Consider the following 18,951-nt stretch of genomic DNA (forward strand, 5'->3'; position numbering starts at 1 on the left):
TGAAGGAATATAAAATGCAACTGTCTCTTTTGTAATATCTGTCAGTGAGCAAGGCAGTATCTTCAAAAGAAGCAAACCCTTGGGTCACCAGAACTGAGTCAATAGCTTGAGTTGCATGTTAAGGTCTTTCGTCACCTGCTTTAACAATAAACTGGAGACCAGGTTTATGAATAAAGTGTGCACAAAGGAAGTCATAATGATGCAGCAATGTTTTTGGGTCCTACAGTGTTTTCCGCAGTGTCTCAAAGGTTCAGCCTTTCCGGCTCACTTTCTATCTGCCTACTGCCTTGCTGCCCGTGTCCTCGTTATGAAAAAAAGCTGTTCCACTTGGCTTCAGAGTTAACCCTCTGCTCACTGTTCAGAGAACAGAAAATGGGTCATGAATGGGGAAAGGGGATGAACAGGCAATACGAAACCGAAAGGAACTGGACAAAGGGTTAAAAGAAAGACTGAGGGATGAGGAAGGACCAGAAGTACAGTAACTGGGTAGTTGGGTGAAAGGATAGCATGCATAGAAATAAAAAAAAAAAAAAAGGTCCATAGGTAGTCAAAGGTAAAAAGCCAAAATGGAACATGGGCAGCCAAATAGCTCGGAGGAAGATGTCGAAAAAAAGGAGGAAAAAAACATCAAAACATTCAGGATGTAAGCTATTAGGAATGCAGAAAAATAAAGTGCATATTAAAAAAATGCATGTAAAGACAAACCAAATAAGATGGAAAGAAGGGAAGGAACAAAAAGATGCTCAGCGACAGGTTAAATCTAAATGAGCTGCATTGACTGATAAAAGACAGTGCTTAACATAAAGATGCATTGTGGGTGGAACACCTCAAATGTGCAAACATATACATAACACTTACGCATTTGTACATGATATGCATATTATTTTTATGTTCCCTTCTCCCATCTATGGCTAATCATTTGTATAGTCTTTGCAGCAATTAGGCCAAATCAGACTGCAGAAAATACCTGCAAGACCCGTAACCTTGAAGAAAAACCTGGTAGTGCTCTTCAAGAACACAGATGAATGAATATGAGGTCTCCTAATAAAACTATACAATTTCTAATCAATGCATTTACAATATAGCACAATAATATATCAATAAGAATTCAAAAAAGAAATGCCCTTTCCAAAAGAAATATTTTCAAGGAGATGTTACATGTCAGCAAAAAGATGCTCAGCGACAGCATCTTAATAAAATACCATGAACGGTTTCATTTAAAATCATTTCATTTTAATTGCCTTAATTTAATTTTTTTTACAATTTTACAGTTGAACATTACAATTTAAAATGTATCTCAAATGTCCTAAGTAGCAAACAGGATGGCCATACAAGACATACCGGAAAAAAAGACATCCGAACTGTAGATATTAAAAAAACTGTAATATACATTAAGTTCAGTACAATCAAAAAATTAAGTTATATTGAAGCACCATATTAAGAACATATTGAAATAAATATTATTAATACACTGGCTTTTTATAGACCAAGGCAAGGCTTAACACAACTACGTCAAACATGTAGGACAGCCCAGGGCTCTCAGGTCTGCAACTGTATGAGAAGAAACCAACAAACGCATTCCATATCTGACATGTACTGGGTAGGTCATTAAAAAAAAAAAAAAAAAAAAAAAAAAAAAACACACACAACACACACATAATATACAGTCAAAGATGATGTCTTGGTGACCTACAGGACTACAGTACATTATAGTAACAATATTCTATAAATGTTAAGCGAGTCTGATTAAGGATCAGCTCCAAGGGGCACTAAACATCTCTCTAGAGTACTACAAGTGGTAACTAATTAATTATGCATTGGCCCAAAGTACCAAAGCAATACCCAACATGATACAAAACCCCATGAATCTGATATAAACAAATGCTTGGTGTTTAAAAAAAAAAAAAAGCATCCAATGTCAAAACCCATTTGTGCTTGCAAAGTGTGTGTGATTTCCTTGGAAATGATGGGATGCTATTTAAATAAATGACATCACAGATGGTAAAGATGCTGACATTTCTGTGATTTGTATGCATTTAATGTAGCAGCTGCTGTGGTTTTTTTATGACATGCAGGAATCCGCTAAACCGAATACAGGACACCTGAGAGCTGCTCAAAGTATGTTTGTCATATTTTGTACAAATAGTTGTGCAGTCAGTGGTACACACTCTTATTCAACTTGACAGATGGGCATTTAAACAACCCTAACTTAAAAGCACATGATATCTGCTCTGGTCCTTCATGTGCTTACCAACTAAGCAGTGCAATTTGCCAGCCAAGCTTACTTTTCTTGCAATTTAGACTGCCAACTCTGAACTGAAAAGGCTAGGAGGAAATAAGAGAGAATTTCCACATTGCAGACAACAACATCCCCATCATGTGGCAAATCTTATGTATTACAGGACCACCAGAATATCTATTTTCCTCTGTTTTAATACAGAAACCACTAGCATGAAAATAATTGTATCTTCTATAAGGTACTAAACAAAATGAATCATGTAGCATACAAATAATTAGGCAAGTGTGCTTATAAAAATATGTCTTTAAATATTTAAAGAAAACTTTTGATGCTAAGGAACAGGACATTTTACAGAAATCATAAATTTAGTTTTCAGTGTAATGAAAACAAAAAGAACGTCTTACACTGAAGTTGTTATAAATAAAGTCTCAGCATATTAACGACATTAATCAGTATACTGTAGGTCCAGATCCACTGTACCGTCAGTCACCACAAGCCTAAGTCTCTTAGGCTTGCGATCCATTATGGGGGTGCTTTGCGAGTGAGAGGTGGAGAAGTGTAGAGAATTACATGGGTTAGTTCCAGTCCCCTGATGCTGCTGATCCTTACCGACTTGGCCCCCGTGGACTTTAGACCCTGCAAACCTACTCGCAGAGGGAGAAGGTGAGAAGTTTGAGTGACCACATGCTTCTACAACCAGCCTTCCTTGAGTTCCCGAAGGCTCCATGAGACAATGGTAGGTGTAATTTGCAGGTCCTGAACCAGTATAATTCAAACTTTCACCATTCTCACTATACCCCAGAGTCACAGAATGATCTCCGGTAAAGTTCACTATGTAAGACTGGTGAGGAGGTTGACCGTGTTCAAAGGTGGTTGACTGAGTTTTAATCAAAGGGACCTCAGAGATGGAGGATTCTCTGTATCCCAGATGAGTACTGCTGTGCTGCGATGCAGGAGGTGAAAGAGAGGAACTGAAGTTGAAATCAGATGAATTACAGTGAGAAATGTTTGAACACATCTGATTCTTATTGGGCTGGACAGAAGACACTCCAGAAAGTTGAGTGTTTTGAGTGGGAGCCACAACGGCATGGGGTTTTTCCAATTTTGAGAGTTTGCTTTGAGTTGTACTGTAACATTGAGAACCTTGAGCTGAGGAAAATAAATATGTGGAGGGCAAGGATGGATCTTTATCATTCCTTGAGATCTGGGGCTTTATGTTCTTGAAGATGTTTGTATTGGTTTTGCTAGAGCTGATGAAATAAACAGGGTGAATGCGATCACCTTGTTGACCAGGTTTAGCAGGGTACTGTTTGGACGCGATGTTCTTTGGGGTTTTTTGCAGATTTTCAGCCAATCTTGAGAACTCCACATTAGGACATCTAGCAGAATACTCTTTTCCACTGTGAGAACTTGATGGACCCGGACAAGCATAGATGCTTTCCATGTTGTTGAGAGATTTCGAGCTGCCTGCAGCCACAGAAATTCGACAAGCATTCTGACCATCCTCTGCTTTCATGACATTCTTGGGGTATGGAAAAAAAGGAAGCTTCTTGTCATTGCTACTAAAAAGTGCATTACCAGAATTGAATGCACCTGGATAATCAGCAAGTGAGGTTGACTTATTTCCTACGTGAAGTGAATGGAAGGGTGTAACAAGGTTACTGTGAGGCCCGGCACCATGCAGACTTTGTGTTGACTGGTTTCGAAAAACAGATTCGAATTTAGCTTTTGAGCTATGCAAGTTGAGAGGTCCATGAATTTTGTCTTTAATGTCAATTTTAGCAAGGTATGACTCGGAGGACTTTGTGTTAACAATGGAATCAAGGAAGTTAAATCTTTTATCCTGAGGATGAATTCGCACAGTTGGGTGCCCAGGTTGTTTAGCACTTGTAGAGTCATTGTTAAACATTGTCAAGTCTTTGGGGAGAAACTGTGTTGCGGAATCTTCCTGGACCTGGAGCTCTATGGGAGTTTCGGACAACTCACCATCAGACAAGTACAGATCTTTCTCTGGGTCCTGAAGAGGAGCAGAACTCGTGGCTGTATTACACAACTTATCTTTGAAGAGCAGTTGAGATGCACCAATAGATGAGGATATGTCAGACTGAGCAAACACAATATCAGGGAAACTTAGCTCCTCACCACTACTAAAGTTACTCACTGGGCTTGGCGATCCTAGGTAAGGGGTCTCCGGATCCCATGCATCAGTGGGACTTTGGGAAAAGGGGCTGCTGAAGGACCCAGTGTTATGTGGATCACCAGGACAGTAATCTATTAAAGAGCTTGCCAAGTTGTTTTGAGCAGGCATCTGATCATAGCTTTCAAGATTTAAACATGGAAAGTCAAGCACATCTTCAGAATAGTTACTAAAGCTACACTCCGAGGTAAAGGGAGAAATGGAAGGAGACTGAATCTGAGAGGAGGTTGCACTGGTGTTAGTGGGCACACTTTTCTCACATACCTGTGACTGGCTCAGAGCCTGGAAGTTTGACAGACTTTTATTAATCTGAAACAAATTGTGGCTCAAGCAACTGTCATCCCTTCCTTTGTTGTCAGTTCTAATAACTCCAGTCTTAAAACTTTCGAGAGTGTCTGACACATGCTCCCTTACATTCGCTTTTGCTTGAATACCCCCACTGACATTACTAACTCCTGCCAGCCCATCATAACAGGGAGAGTAAAGAGACAAAGGTGAAAGGGATATTGATAAGGGTGAAGTCTCAAAACTCTGTGAATCTCTGAAGGTCTCTGTCCCTTTGTTACAACAACGCCCCACCATTTGTTGCTGGCATTGAGACGAGTTTTCCTCTTTAACTTTGCAGAGAGGCATCTGTTCTACTATTGCTGCTGTAGAAAAGACAGATGTTAATTTCTTTGGCTCCCTGTGCAAAGTATCAGTGCTCCCATCTTCACTGTGAGCTTCTTTCCACTCCACCTCCCACTTGCCTTCAGCTCTCCTGCACAATCTAATCAGAGGTAACGGTTTAATGTCATCAATGTCCGTCTCAATTTTTGGACTAGATGATTTTTGTTGTAGCTGCTTGTCAGTAACATCAATACGGTCTTTAACAATTTCGTTTGGTGTACTAACATTCTTGTTAATGTGAACAGCTGATGCGTTTTGTTGTCTTTTACTTGGCTTAGCTGCACATTCTTTTCTGCAATGTTCTAGGACGTCTTGAACTGCTTTGGTGGCTTTCTCTAAACCTACGCCGTTATCGGCCTCCCCATGACCCCGAATCCTCTCCATTTCTGCATTTAAAATCGAGACAGTATCCAAAATGGTACTGAAAGGGTCAACTAAAGCCAAGCATTGTTGTGGGCTTGATTTGTCCACAACACTTTTTGCCTCATCTGTACACTCCATTGCCCACTCCTTTCCTCTTTTCCTCTTAAGGCGGATTCTGACGTTTAACCTCTGCTCTTCTTCCATCTTATCCAAATCATTTGAGGTAGACAACTCATCTATAATGGCATGTTTAATATTATCCGTGATCTCACAGTCCCCTGGTCCTTTATTTCCTCCTCCTAATCCTTTGTTCTCCTCTCCCATATTGCATTTGACTGCTTCTGTAATTTTGGATGTTTCACTCTTAGGGTCATTGATTGTCCTCTCAAAAACATGTACTTTACTCGTGCTATCCCTGTATTCAGGAACTCGGCCACTGTTTTTGCCTGGTCCACGATGAGCACTCTGAAGACCTTTACAGTATTGTTTAGCCAAAGTCTTTATAAACTTGGATGAGCCACGCTTTTTGGACTCAATGCCAACATTGTCTTTGAGCGTTAAACTTGACTCTGGTATTGAACATTTCATTAATGTTGATTTGACACCGCTGCTTTCACTTGGCTTAGGTAACAGATTGTCCGAGTTGGGTTCTTTGCCTTTACTGCCATCAGTACACGGTGTTGCAGGTACATTAACATCCTGTTCTGGTTCTGTATCAAGTGATTCTCGAAAAGCTCGTTTCTTTAGGGGAATGTTGCTTTGGTGACTATAATCCAGAGAAACCATGCACATGGATGGAGGTTCTGAGGAAATCAAAGCGCTTTCTGATGGTCTCTCTTGAGTATCTTCATGTATATTTGGCTGATCAGCTGCCGCAAGTACTTGATTAGGGTGCTCATTTTTGTTATGTGTATCATGCTTGTCCTTTGTCTCTTTATTGTCAGCAAGTAATAGTGTCTTCATGTTATCAGCTTCTCCTATACCACTGTAACTGCACGGAGGTTGGTAGTCATTAGCATGTTGAGTAAACTTGCAACTCAAACTCTTTCTAATATCGGTCAACAGTACCCTTGCCTCTTTAACAACAACGGTCCTGCTACCAAAACGTGTGGTTAACACTTTCTTTTCCAAGTAATTTCTCTCAACAATTACTTCTTCCTGCTTCTTGATGCTGCTTTCTTTATCTTGCATCTTAGGTACGCTCTCAACATGTTTTTGTTTCTTATCCTGGTCTGCTCCTTTCAGTATCTTTACAGCATCTTCAGAGTTTTTGGGAATTGTGACTTCAACAGATGCGACTGTTGCAACTTTATCACCTTGCTTACCTTCAATTTCATACTCACTGTGGCTATCCTTACCATACACAAGTTCTTTCACAACAAGCTGTGTGACTGCATTTTTGCCAGTCTCTAAATCACATGTTACTTTTAAGTACTTATCTGCACTCTCTATATTTACTGGTGTGAAATACAACTCCTTCACCCCTTTCTTACCTTTTATATTGCTTTCTTTGCTCCCATTACATTTTGTGCTCTGATGTACTGATGCTGCTGCTGGTACTTTAACCTTGTCTCTTGTACTGTCTGCCTCCCTCTCACCTGTACTTTCAACTTCTGGCTTTCCTGGGACAGCCACCCTGACCAGACTGACTCTGAGGTAACGATTTAACCCTGAGAGGAGAGAGACAGGACTATTAACAGATGCTGAAGACATGGAGGGTGTAACGCTTACAGCACTAGAACAGACAGACTGCTTGTGGTTTTGCTTGTTATCCCCTGAGGTCTCTGAAGCTACACAAGCACTAACATCACCTGCCCTAGAAGCAATGGAACCGCTGATGTGTCTCCTGTCACCAGCCACTTCCCTGAGGCAATCCCTAAAGACTCTCTGCTGCATCTCGCTGTTGACCGTGCTCTCTGTTTGAGATGATTTGTCACTGTTAGTTCCAGTGTCTCCATCAATGTGTACACATTTATCAGTACAAGGTTTACCTGGAGAGATTAATACAGGGTTAGTATTATCCTTGGACTCAACCTCACTTCCCTTTTGCCGCTTTCCATCTTGTGTAAGTGAGTCATAGCATTCATTTTGCCCTGTAGAGAGTTTAGAGTTCGATTTGATCAGTCTGGTCCTCCTTTTGTTGAATCTAGAGAGTTTAGATCGACTCCTTGTTTGGAACCTGCTCCGACGACTACGAAGAATATTCCTGGTCCTTGAGGAAATGCCCTGGTGGACAATTCTGACAGATGATGCATCAATGTTACGTCCCTTGGCCTTCATGCTGTCTCTTTCATGTACACTGGAAACACATCCAAGAGTAAAGGGTTTAAATTGAATGACAGGGTCTTCATTTACCATTTCTCCATCCTCATCTTTTCTCTCCTCCGGTCCATTTATGTTAGCACTACTAAGTGGTGGAGAGACAGATTTGCTGTTCCTTGTGATCCTCTCTGGTTTTGGTCGCTCTTTCTCAATTAGGTATAGCAGGGCCCTTTCTTTGCTCAAGGGGTCCTTACAGCCTAAAAGGAAATTTGTGCTGTGCTGATAGAGGCAGATGCTCAGCTCCTTTAGCTTCAGGTGAGGGAAAGATGATAAGAGGTTTTGTGTTCTCTTTTCCACCTGTTTGCATTGCTCCTCCCTCCTCCACCTATCAGTCTTTCTCATCTTGCTCAAAACAAGGGCGTTCCTCTTTGTCCATTGGGAAAATGTATTCCTCATTGGCAAAGCTGACAAGAGAATGAGACAAGAAGAATAGACAGCCAGAGTTAAGTGATCAGCAGTAATGAAATTATAATATAGGTTTTTAACCACTTTATTAAGAAAATCGCATGGTATGTTTTTAATTACATCCTTTGTCATTTTAAATTCAGAACATACACATTTTACTCCAAGACACAAGAAAATAACTAAAGATGAATGGTAAAGCAAGCATACCTGAGTTTGATACAGTGAGAAATGGCTTTGGGGTGCCATTTCCCCTATTCCTGTTAAGCCTTAGGTCAGTCTCTCTGAACTCATATTTTTGTCCTGAAGGATCCACGGAGCAAGCCTCATCTGATGACTGGTCTCGCTTCTTAAATGATCCCTCTCCTCTCCTGCACAGATAAACGGAGTTGTGATAAAAGCAGATTTAAAAAGCTTTTAAATGTATTTCTGTCATTAGAAAACTAATTGACATCCATATAGATAATTGTGCATTACAGATCAAACATCACTACAACATCCAAAGCAGATGCCTTAAAGCAGTATTAACGTATAATCTCTCACCTCTCACATGTGCAACATTCACACATTTCATTATTCTCCCCAAAAAAGCTGTCCCCATAGTAACAGGTAATCTCCTCCCCCGGCGAGATGGGCCTCACCACTTTTACACAAGCTCCATTCTTATCTCCAGGGACAAACTAATAAGAGGAACAGAAACAGCATGAACAAATTACTTTTCAGTATACACTGTTTGACTAATCTATTTAGTCATATGCCAGGAAACAAGTGAAAACAAATTAAGGAAATGTAATTAAAAAAGGGTGTTGCCCTGTTAGGAATAAAAAGTGATATCAAATAAATTAAAATATAATTTTAAAAACGATCAAATGGATAATACACACTTAAAAGTAAAACATTTGTACATTTTAAAATAATAGTACTGTTTGTCATGTTATAAGGATGTTAATACTAATTTACATATAAACTACGTGCAAAAGTTTGAAGTCAGTATGATATTTTTTTTTTTGAAGTTTGAAGTCACCTAGACTAAAATACAGTAACTGAAGTATTATAAATTTTTTTAAAAACTATTCTATTTTAATACATTAATTTTTTTCCAATAATAGCTGAATTTTCTTCAGTCATTATCCTATAGAAATCATTCTATTATGCTGAATTGGTGCCGTCACTTTTAGCAATTTGAAGCATCTTTACTAAATCAAAATGTGAAAAAAATAAAATAAATCTTAATTCAGAATCTTTGATCAGTAGCGTTTTTATATATATATATATATATATATATATATATATATATATATATATATATATATATATATATATATTAGGGTTGTGCCGATAGACGATAGTATCGACGATAGTCAGAGATATCGACATAAGCAGATTTCTCTGTCGATAATCAAGACAATAATAATCAAGATATTAGGCTCATTTTCCTATTAATGTATTAGATTATAATAATAATAATTATTATTTTTATTAGGCTGCTTATTAAAATAAAACTGCCCAGCTATTTCATTTCAGCATCGCATTTCACACACACACACACACACACACACACACAGCGCGTGCGAGCGCAGGAGGATTAGAGCCTGTAGTCACTGAAACTGTCCGCCTTAACTCTGATAACTCGTTAAATCCATGAAATGAAAGGGATAGAAAACGAGGAGTTGGTGTCCCACACATTTAATGGCTGCTACACGACAACACGCTCTTTTCATACATGACAGATTAACTCTTTCTTGGCGTTACAAATAAAGTAAAGACAAAATATTAACAAGATCGGCAGAGCGAACTTATCCATAGTGGTTCTCACGTAGACTACGTGAGAACCACTATGGATGGATGATAAGTTTGCTCTGCAGCCTTGTTATTATTTTCATGCACACCGCACTATAATGTGATGCATGCAAAATACAGAGTTTTGGCCGTTACTAAGTCACCATCAACAAACAGACGTACATCGTCTGCAGATATAAGGTGTTTAATTGCACTTTAACAAGTAATCTGAACGGCCTATATATGTGCACTATTTTAAACGAGCCCTCACTGAGTTTAATGCCAGTTATGTTAGAATGCATCTCATTCTTGTTTCTGTGACGGTGCGTCAGACTCGTCATGAGCCGCGCGGTCCGGAGCGCTGTATGACTGATGCATCAGTTCAATTCAACTTTACTACAAATATATCAACTTACCTGTTTTAAATACTTTATATTTAACTTGTTCGTTTATGCCCAATATTAGTGTTAAACTGTTGGACTTTAAATGAAATCTAATATTGATTTTCACCGTTGACTGATTATGCAGAACATTTAGACTGATAACTTCTGCACACAGATGCGGCAAATTGTCACAGGACGCACGATATGACAGTTGTGTCCGACTATATATATGAACGTAGCTGTTTTAAATACAGTATTTTTATATTTAACATTAGTTTATCAGTATGTTTTAAAGTATATTTTTTCAATAATTGGTGATTCCATAGGCTCTCTCACGCACCTGCATGGTTTAAAACACAAGAACAAAGAGTCTCTCTCTTGCTCCGACCATGCACGATAAGATCGTCTATCGTCGATCTCACGGGCTGATGATATGACTATTTGAAAAATGACCATATCGCCCAACACTAATATAATATATATACACACACACACACACCTGTGTATAACAATAATAATAAATACACAAAAAGAAAAATCACATCTACATCTCATACAAAGTTAAAATTAAAAATATGAGCTAGGTTTAAATGTTTATTTATTTATATGTTAAAAATAATCAACACACCCAATAAAATGGCCCCACCCCTGTCACTTGATTGACAGGTTTCCGTGTAGACGTTGGAAATTCAAATGCAAAAGGAATTGCGATTCCATTTGAGTTTTGGCAGTTTACATGCACAGTGCAGAGAGAGTGAAAAGGTAAATGTGGTAATTAATATTGCCATTTAAATATGACAGGCTCATAGCTCGTAAGATATGGGAAACAATTGCAAACGGACTTTGCATTTCCATTTTAAATTTGGCAGCCACTGTACGTTCGCTTAAACGAAAATGCAAACGGTAATGCGCTTTTTGCATTTGGATTGTCACCTTTTATGCGTCCACAAATTGAAAATGCAATTGCAAATACAATTTGCAATTCCTTTTGAATAAAGTCCGGAATATTATTCCATATATGTGGATGTGCATAAAAGAAAACAGACACAAGAGAAATGTTCATGTCTGCAACAGTGCCCTTTAGCAGTATACCTTTTTTCTCTTCCCTTTACAACAAAACAGCACATTGTCTTAGGTTTATCCTACCACGTCTCAGAGAACAAACGGCAATTTCCAGGTAATCACTTCTGCTTGCATTGTCATTGCTAGGGTTGTCATACTAAAAGTTCAGTAATTCATACCAATACCAGTGACATGTCAATTCTGAAAAAAATTTGATACCAGAGCAAAAACGGTTTTATTGAACACACTCCTTACCATTTCAATAATAAAAAATAAAATAAAAAAATAAAAATAAAATAGTATTCAAGTGTTTTCAATGCTTTCTCAATTCTTCAAGACAAGAAACTACATGAACAAAAACAAACGACAAGAAACAAAAAGTGTTCTTAAAAGGCTTATTAAAGCCACTAAAGCAGTAAACGGTTGTTATCTTTATCTTGTTAACACTGCTGTTTGATAATTATTAAAGAGATAACAGACAGTGACCGGTCTATTAGGCTGCATTTCACCACTTGCACAGATCTACTGTGATATACCAGATTCTTGTTAAGATAAGATGGGGATTTGACCAAAAAGTGCATCACACACAGATACGCCATACCAAATACTCTAAGCACATCTCAACGCATCCACAAACCAATCGACTGCATGCAGATGTCGAAACTGTAATTTGTACTAAAGATTATATTACAGATACATTATAGAATGAATACAAACATGAAAACATTTAGGCTGCAAGGTACATTACAGATATACAGGGTCTTTGAAAAACTAAGCAATTCAAAAGATTCACCACTAAAGCAAAACTAATAACTCAGTATCTTACCTTACAGTTGGGTCTGCAGTCTTCTCCCCACAATAAAAATGAAAGAAAAAAAAAAATAATAATTACCACAGAACGTATTTTGAAAAATAATATTACTGATCAGAATATGCATATGGGCTCTCTCACCATGATTGATGAAAGCAGCCGGCCCCAGCCAAAGCTGAGCACATCTCTTGCGCATTGAGTACATGACGCTGAAGTCATTCACTCCTGCTCTGAGGACCGCACTATCCTCAGGACTCAGCTCAGCTATACAGCCCTGCAGTACCTCCACCCGTTCTCCCACAAGCCTGGAGAATTCAACATTTTTATATGCTTAAATATTGTGGTTAACAGAATTTAGAAAGTAGACCAGTTTATTGTGTGTTAGGATTCAATAATTAACATAGTTAAAATGCTTTAAATGAGTTTTTATTCAGGATTTAAAAACAAAACAGTGATTCTAACCAGTGTCGGGTGGATGTGATTTTGGCTCCATTCGTTTCAGAAGAATAGCGGTTACATGGCTCAATGTTCACTCCACTGTCCAAGAGAAATGCGGTCATATAGCGATACATCTAAAGAAAACACAGGAGCAAGTTCAAAGACATGAATTATATTACTTGAATAAAAGTAAAGTGATATGCTGTGCTTGTCTTTAAAAAAAGTTTAATTTTGACCATTTTTAGTTCAAGAAAGTCTCAGGATTGGTTTAATAAAGATTTCAATTGATCACAAAAAATCTATAATTTCCCTTCCCTTGTCTATGAAAGGCAAAAAAATTTTGGTCTTTGTGTGTGCAGAGAGACTGTTCTCATCAGCAAGCCAAACAACTGATATAGCAAAGACAAACATGCTGAAAAAAGGCAAACCATCGTAACTACACTAGACAACAACAGTTACTCATTCAAAACAATTCAAGCATTCTTACTTTCCTCTTTGGTGAAGATTTTTCCGCAAAAAACAGACATTTAGCAATTCTGGATATGATACTCACATGCTGCTTTAGCAGCTCCTGTCGGTGTGAACCCAGCCCGGTGAAGTAGCCACTAACCCATTCCCCATCCAACAGGGCATCAAAGGTGGCCTGGAAGTCATGTGTGCGTTTGAAGCGCAGTAGTGTCCCTCTGAGGTAACCCCATCGCCGGATCTCAGGGGGAGGACTTCATTCACATAATGAAAGAAGTAAAAAAATTATTACAAATTATGAATTTAATCTATCATTTACACTACAGTTTAAAAGTCTGGGGTCAATACATATAAATATACTATATATATATATATATATATATATTAGTATATTATATACATACAAACACACACAACCCCATTGGGCACTGAACCCTCGTGCTGTATTTTCTGTTGTTAATTTGACATGCTGTTTTCTTTTACTACATGGGTTATATTACGGTTTAGTTTTTTATCAAATCAGTGCAGGCTTGGTGAGCATATTTCTTTTTTTTTTATTACTGTACATAAAAACTGTTGATCATGCATAAAGCAGTAGCGCAATCAAATCAAGTATAATAAGTACCTTATGTTCATCTTGTGGGTGCTAAACCCCAGTAAGGGATCCAGCACCAGACTCGTGGCCAGATCATCGGTCTCACAAAGCTCTCTCACACTCATTCTATAAGATCCCTCCATGGTCGCCCACCATCAACATGCTGGAACAAAATGAAGCTGGTGAGTTACACATTCAAACAGCTGCAAGTGAAAGTGAAAGTGACATTCAGCCAATTATGTTGACCCATACTCAGAATTCGTGCTCTGCATTTAACCCATCCGAAGTGCAAACACACACACACACACAGAGCAGTGAACACACACACACACACTGTGAACACACACCCAGAGCAGTGGGCAGCCATTTATGCTGCGGCGCTCGAGGAGCAGTTGGGGGTTCGATGCCTTGCTCAAGGGCACCTAAATCATGGTATTGAGGGTGGAGAGAGCGCTGTACATGCACTCCCCCCACCCACAATTCCTGCCGGCCCGAGACTCGAACTCACAACCTTTCGATTGTGAGTCCGACTCTCTAACCATTAGGCCACGACTTCCCCCCCAAGTCACACTACACAAGCATGATAGAGAAGAACAACAGCAATTATCCTATTTTTCCTCACAGATTTCTAAAAATATAACCTTCATCTTACAGCCAAAGACACCTATATAAAGTGGTGTCCAAAACGTCTGAGGGCCGCTAGTGAAAATACTTGTTATTGTTCATTAAAAATTCACTATAATGAGTGAAATCTAAGTGAAGTTTACCCCAAATGGCAGGAGTGGCCAATAGAGCTGAAACAACTAATCGATTTAATCGATTAAAATCGATTATTAAAATAGTTGTCAACTAATTTAGTCATCGATTAGTTGCTTAACTTTTATTTGCCATAAGCGGCTCATTCGTCCATGTTTTAAATCTGCAGTGACCAAAGTGTGGCAGTAATGAGCCACCGGAGGTTTTACTCAGCCAGTACAGTAGGAGAAGTAGCGAATAGCCAATAGCTGGCCTCGTTTTATGTCACGTGCTTCCCGAACAGCGTCTCTGCGGCATTCAGCGAGATGACAGAGGTAGGCTGCAGTGGAGTAAGCTCGAGAAAGAAAAAGAAAAAAGCGGAAGATAAAACTAATCGAACAAAGTCATCCAAAGTGTGGGAGCACAAGATGCACAAATGTCCTCCAGTGTGATTTGAGATGATCCAAAGAGTATCTTGAGCTTCAATGGAAAAATGAAAATTTTAACAACTATACCATGCCACATGAACAGTGTCAAAAATCGACTTATATTATGTTTTTTTTTTTTTGTGACCCAGAAACAGAGTCTGTAACACGTATGTATTTTCATTGAGAAAAACTAGGCTGTAATAATAACAGTAGCCGTGCAACAACAACAGTTATATTATTTACTTATCGTAACTAATAACACAGATACTACTAATCATAAAAAGTACGATAAAAAATAACTTACTGAAACAACTGAATAGTTTTCACCTTTACAAAGTAGGCCTACTTATTCTTTCAGCGGTCAGGAAATGTGTAGAGCAAAAGTGGTCCCTGGAAAACCCATGTTAGACAAACAGAATTCCCCCAAATATCCCAACTAATAAAGCAAAAATTAATTTCAAATTGAACAATACTGCTAAAATGTTAAGTGTTAGCTAGTTCCCAGCATGCAGTGCTGCATGAATTAATCATGTGGTTATAGGATTGTTTCTCAGTCTCTTTTTGAATTTTTTATTATATATATATATATATATATAAAATGAAGCATTTTGGAATTTAGTAAATGTATACTTTTTAGTTGACAAAGAAGTGTTTTACTAATTATTAAGACAACCTAAAAATCTGAATGCACCGGATTGGTCCACAATTACTTTTTACGGTGTGTAAACAGCAGAAGAAACCCAGCAAAAAAATAAAATAAAAAGTGTAAATTCTTCTGGAATAACTTTTGACAGTATTCACTGCAAGAGCATGGTTACTACCTGAAAATATTGCATTTGTGGGGAATGTTTTTTTTTTTTAAGTTTTTTTTTTTTAAGTTACTGTTCACTGCAGGTGCTTTAACCGATATAGAGGCGTTGTTTTACATTGCATTGTGGCTGTTTGGTATTGTGCATCATTATAACCCTGTTGATTTTTGCTGCTGTCTTGCAAGCAAACATCCTCCTCTTGGCGATTAATAAACGTATAATTGTTCCCACCGACAGGTCAAGAGAGTCACACTACAGAGCAGCGATTCAGTAAGAAAACACTAAGGCACTTGAGTTGTAATCGAGTTCGAGCGTGAAAATAAGAGCTCCGTGAATGCGTGTAAACAGCAGCTCAGCAAGACCTCTGGACTGTCGATTTGCTCTAAGATCACAGGCACAGCGGCGAAAAATAGTATATAATGTTACAAGGACACTCAAAGGGTTAATAAAATAAGATTACAGTAAATGTTACATGCCGCATGGTCTCACAGAGACACCTTCATCAGTCGTCAAGCAGCTTTGATCGTACTAATTAGTATTTACTAAACAACATACCTGACTAGAGGTCAAAGGATAAATGATTTTGCCAATTCGTAACTGCTGGTTATTAACGGTCAGAGCCGCAAGGGGCCATTTATCACTGTCAGAAGAGCCGAGTTAACGGACTTCACCCCAAACCAAAGGGGTCCAGTTAGCTCACTGAACAACATAAGCCAACCATCAGAGTCCAAACGGAATCTTTTAACAGCATATATTTCATTTTGAATAATAAAAAAAATATGGTCAAAACAGCGCTAGCGTATCGAACAAAAGAGTGCATTTTACCTGACGGGCTTTCCTTCAAATGTTTTGCTCGATTTGTCCGTAGTGAAATTCGTCTGTAAGCTAGCAAGCTAGCTTTTCCTGTTGGCTACGAGTGCAGCTGCCATCTGCTCCTGATATTCCCATATTCCATGATTTTTACGTTTCTGCTGCAGATACTTGATTGTAAACCAAGAAAACTGACCGTCGAGTTGAGATGACTCGGGTATAATACTAACATTAATTTTTTTCTATACTGCGTTTGTTTTCGAACGTAGAAGTCTCGTCCTGGAGGTGAATTCTACCAATCCTTGACATCCATGGTGGCGCTCCTATTGGTTAGTGTGATGAGTGGCCGGGATCTCGGCGTTATTCCTCTCATTTTATTGGCTGGCCAAGTTACACGGCGTTCCAAATGGCCTATGGGAGTGCAGATGTAGAAAATACCACGCGCTTCTGCTAATCAGAGAAAGAGAAAGAAGCCCATTCCCCGCCTCATCTCTTTGACGGTGTCCTGTTGACCTCATGGAGTTATGCAATATGATAGTAGGCTGTTAATTGGGCAAAATGCACGTTTAATTGGATTAAAGGGATAGTTGATATTAATTACTCACCCTCGTGTCGTTCTTAATCCGTAAGACCTTCGTTCATCTTCTGAACACAAATGAAGATATTTTTGATGAAATCAGAGCTTTCTGGCCCTGCTTAAGACAGCAAGGGAACTATGTTCAAGACCCAGAAACGTACCAAGGTTACATGTTACATCAGTGATTCAACCAGGCGAGAAGGAAGTCGACCGGAAGTTGAAGTCGGCCGCGTGCCGCCATCTTGTAGCAGAACTTCACTTGCGTTAGCATCCCATTGACTCCCATTCATTTTGGCATCACTTTGACAGCGAATAACTTTACATCCGAGGCATTTAAAGACTCCAATTGTCCATTATTTATTTTTAAAGATACACGACAATATATAAAGGGCTCCATTACCTTCTATGTTACATTATGGCCCCGTAGAAACAGTTTTTGTAAAAATAGGCTAACGATTGCGTCATAACCACTCGACTCTCTGTCGCACAGTAGAGAAATAACCATACAGACAGGAGGAGAAGCTCGCAGGCAAACTTAATATGGCGTACTGGCGTTACATTTTAAAATACTATACAAAATAATTAATCAGAATACTTACTCCTGCTCACTCACGCCAAAGAACTCTCCTGCTCAAGCTCACCGTCTCTGCAAGATTAACGATGGCAGTTTGCACGCACAGCTACTAGAAGATTTACATCTGTCAGACAGGTTGCTGACGTCAAGACAGGTTGCTAAACTCATTAGTTTGAGTCTGCGCGTCAGAAACGGAAGTGCTAAAAATCGCTAAAAATGGGCTTCACTTGTCTCAATTGAGTTCCAATGGGGTCGCTGTGTCCATTTCTTTTACGGTCTATGAGATCAACCATAGTTTAATAAAGCGACGAGAATACTTTTATTTTTATGTGCAAAATAGTGATTTTATTCAATATCTTCTCTTCTGTGTCAGTGTTCCAGTGTGGCGCTGAAGAGAAGAAATTTTTTAAGTCATTATTTCTGTTTTCTTTGCACACAAAAATTATTCTAGTAGCTTCGTAACATTACTGTTGAACCACTGATGTCACATGGACTATTTTAAAGTTGTCTTTACTACGTTTCTAGGCCTTGAAAGTGGTAGCTCCCTTGCTGTCTGCAGAAAGCTCTTGGATTTCATCAAAAATATCTAAGTTTGTTTTTGGAACAACATGAGGGTGAGTAATTAAAGACAATTTTCATTCTGGGATTAACTATCCCTTTAAAGCTTTCTGTTTATGCTAAAAATGTTTAAATATCAATGACCCTCACTTTGGTCTTTGTACCATTTACATTTAATACTTAAATATCTTTGTGCTGTTTGTTGTGTTGCATATTGTTTCAAAGCAGTAAGGATTGGTTTTAAATAATAATACAAATTTAAATTCTAAATACCCAAATTAAGCTTTCTAATCATTTAGCTAATGTATGAATAAACTAAAAAACTTAATATAAATATTAAATACATTTCTAAATCTTTCCCCATGGGTTTTCCAGGACTGGAAGTCATATTTTAAGGCTAGGTGTTGCTTGTCTAATATATTTTCCTAAAATACACCCTACTTAAAAGTGGAAAATCTCATAATACACCATATTAAAAATACAGAATTAATTTTGAAACCATCAGTACAAATACGCTGTTTTATTTTTGTTTCCGTTAGCTGAGAAACAGGATTTATCATTGGAAATGAAATTGCACTCGAGGAAAAAAAACTTAAAACATTTTTTTTTAAAAACCTCTAATTGGCTTGTTTCTCATTATGGTACAGTTGAAATAATGTACAACAGTGGATTAAGGAAAAACATCCCTGATTGCTTTATAAGAGAAAGGAGGAAGAAAATCACATCATCTAAATA

At 38.3% G+C, this 18,951-nt stretch overlaps 1 protein-coding gene across 5 annotated transcripts; it reads right to left on the bottom strand.

Moving 5' to 3' along the window:
• Positions 1 to 1,654: 1,654 nt before the first annotated feature.
• On the bottom strand, positions 1,655 to 16,830 carry LOC132149133 (histone-lysine N-methyltransferase KMT5B-A-like). 5 transcript variants are annotated; one of them, XM_059558100.1, is made up of 11 exons: positions 16,523 to 16,830; positions 13,756 to 13,888; positions 13,219 to 13,384; positions 12,690 to 12,799; positions 12,369 to 12,532; positions 12,243 to 12,262; positions 8,736 to 8,872; positions 8,403 to 8,563; positions 7,460 to 8,194; positions 7,280 to 7,384; positions 1,655 to 7,138 (listed from the first exon to the last, which is right to left on the bottom strand). In XM_059558100.1, exons 2-11 carry the CDS (start codon positions 13,866 to 13,868, stop codon positions 2,685 to 2,687), a joined length of 6,165 nt encoding a protein of 2,054 aa, XP_059414083.1. In that variant the 5' UTR covers positions 13,869 to 13,888; positions 16,523 to 16,830; the 3' UTR covers positions 1,655 to 2,684. The 5 variants fall into 5 exon arrangements, with proteins under 5 accessions (XP_059414083.1, XP_059414081.1, XP_059414082.1 ...); XM_059558098.1 differs by having other exon boundaries at positions 1,655 to 7,384; XM_059558099.1 differs by having other exon boundaries at positions 7,280 to 8,194.
• Positions 16,831 to 18,951: the final 2,121 nt, after the last annotated feature.

The sequence above is a fragment of the Carassius carassius genome, chromosome 9 (assembly GCF_963082965.1).
Source record: "Carassius carassius chromosome 9, fCarCar2.1, whole genome shotgun sequence".
NCBI lineage: Eukaryota > Metazoa > Chordata > Actinopteri > Cypriniformes > Cyprinidae > Carassius > Carassius carassius.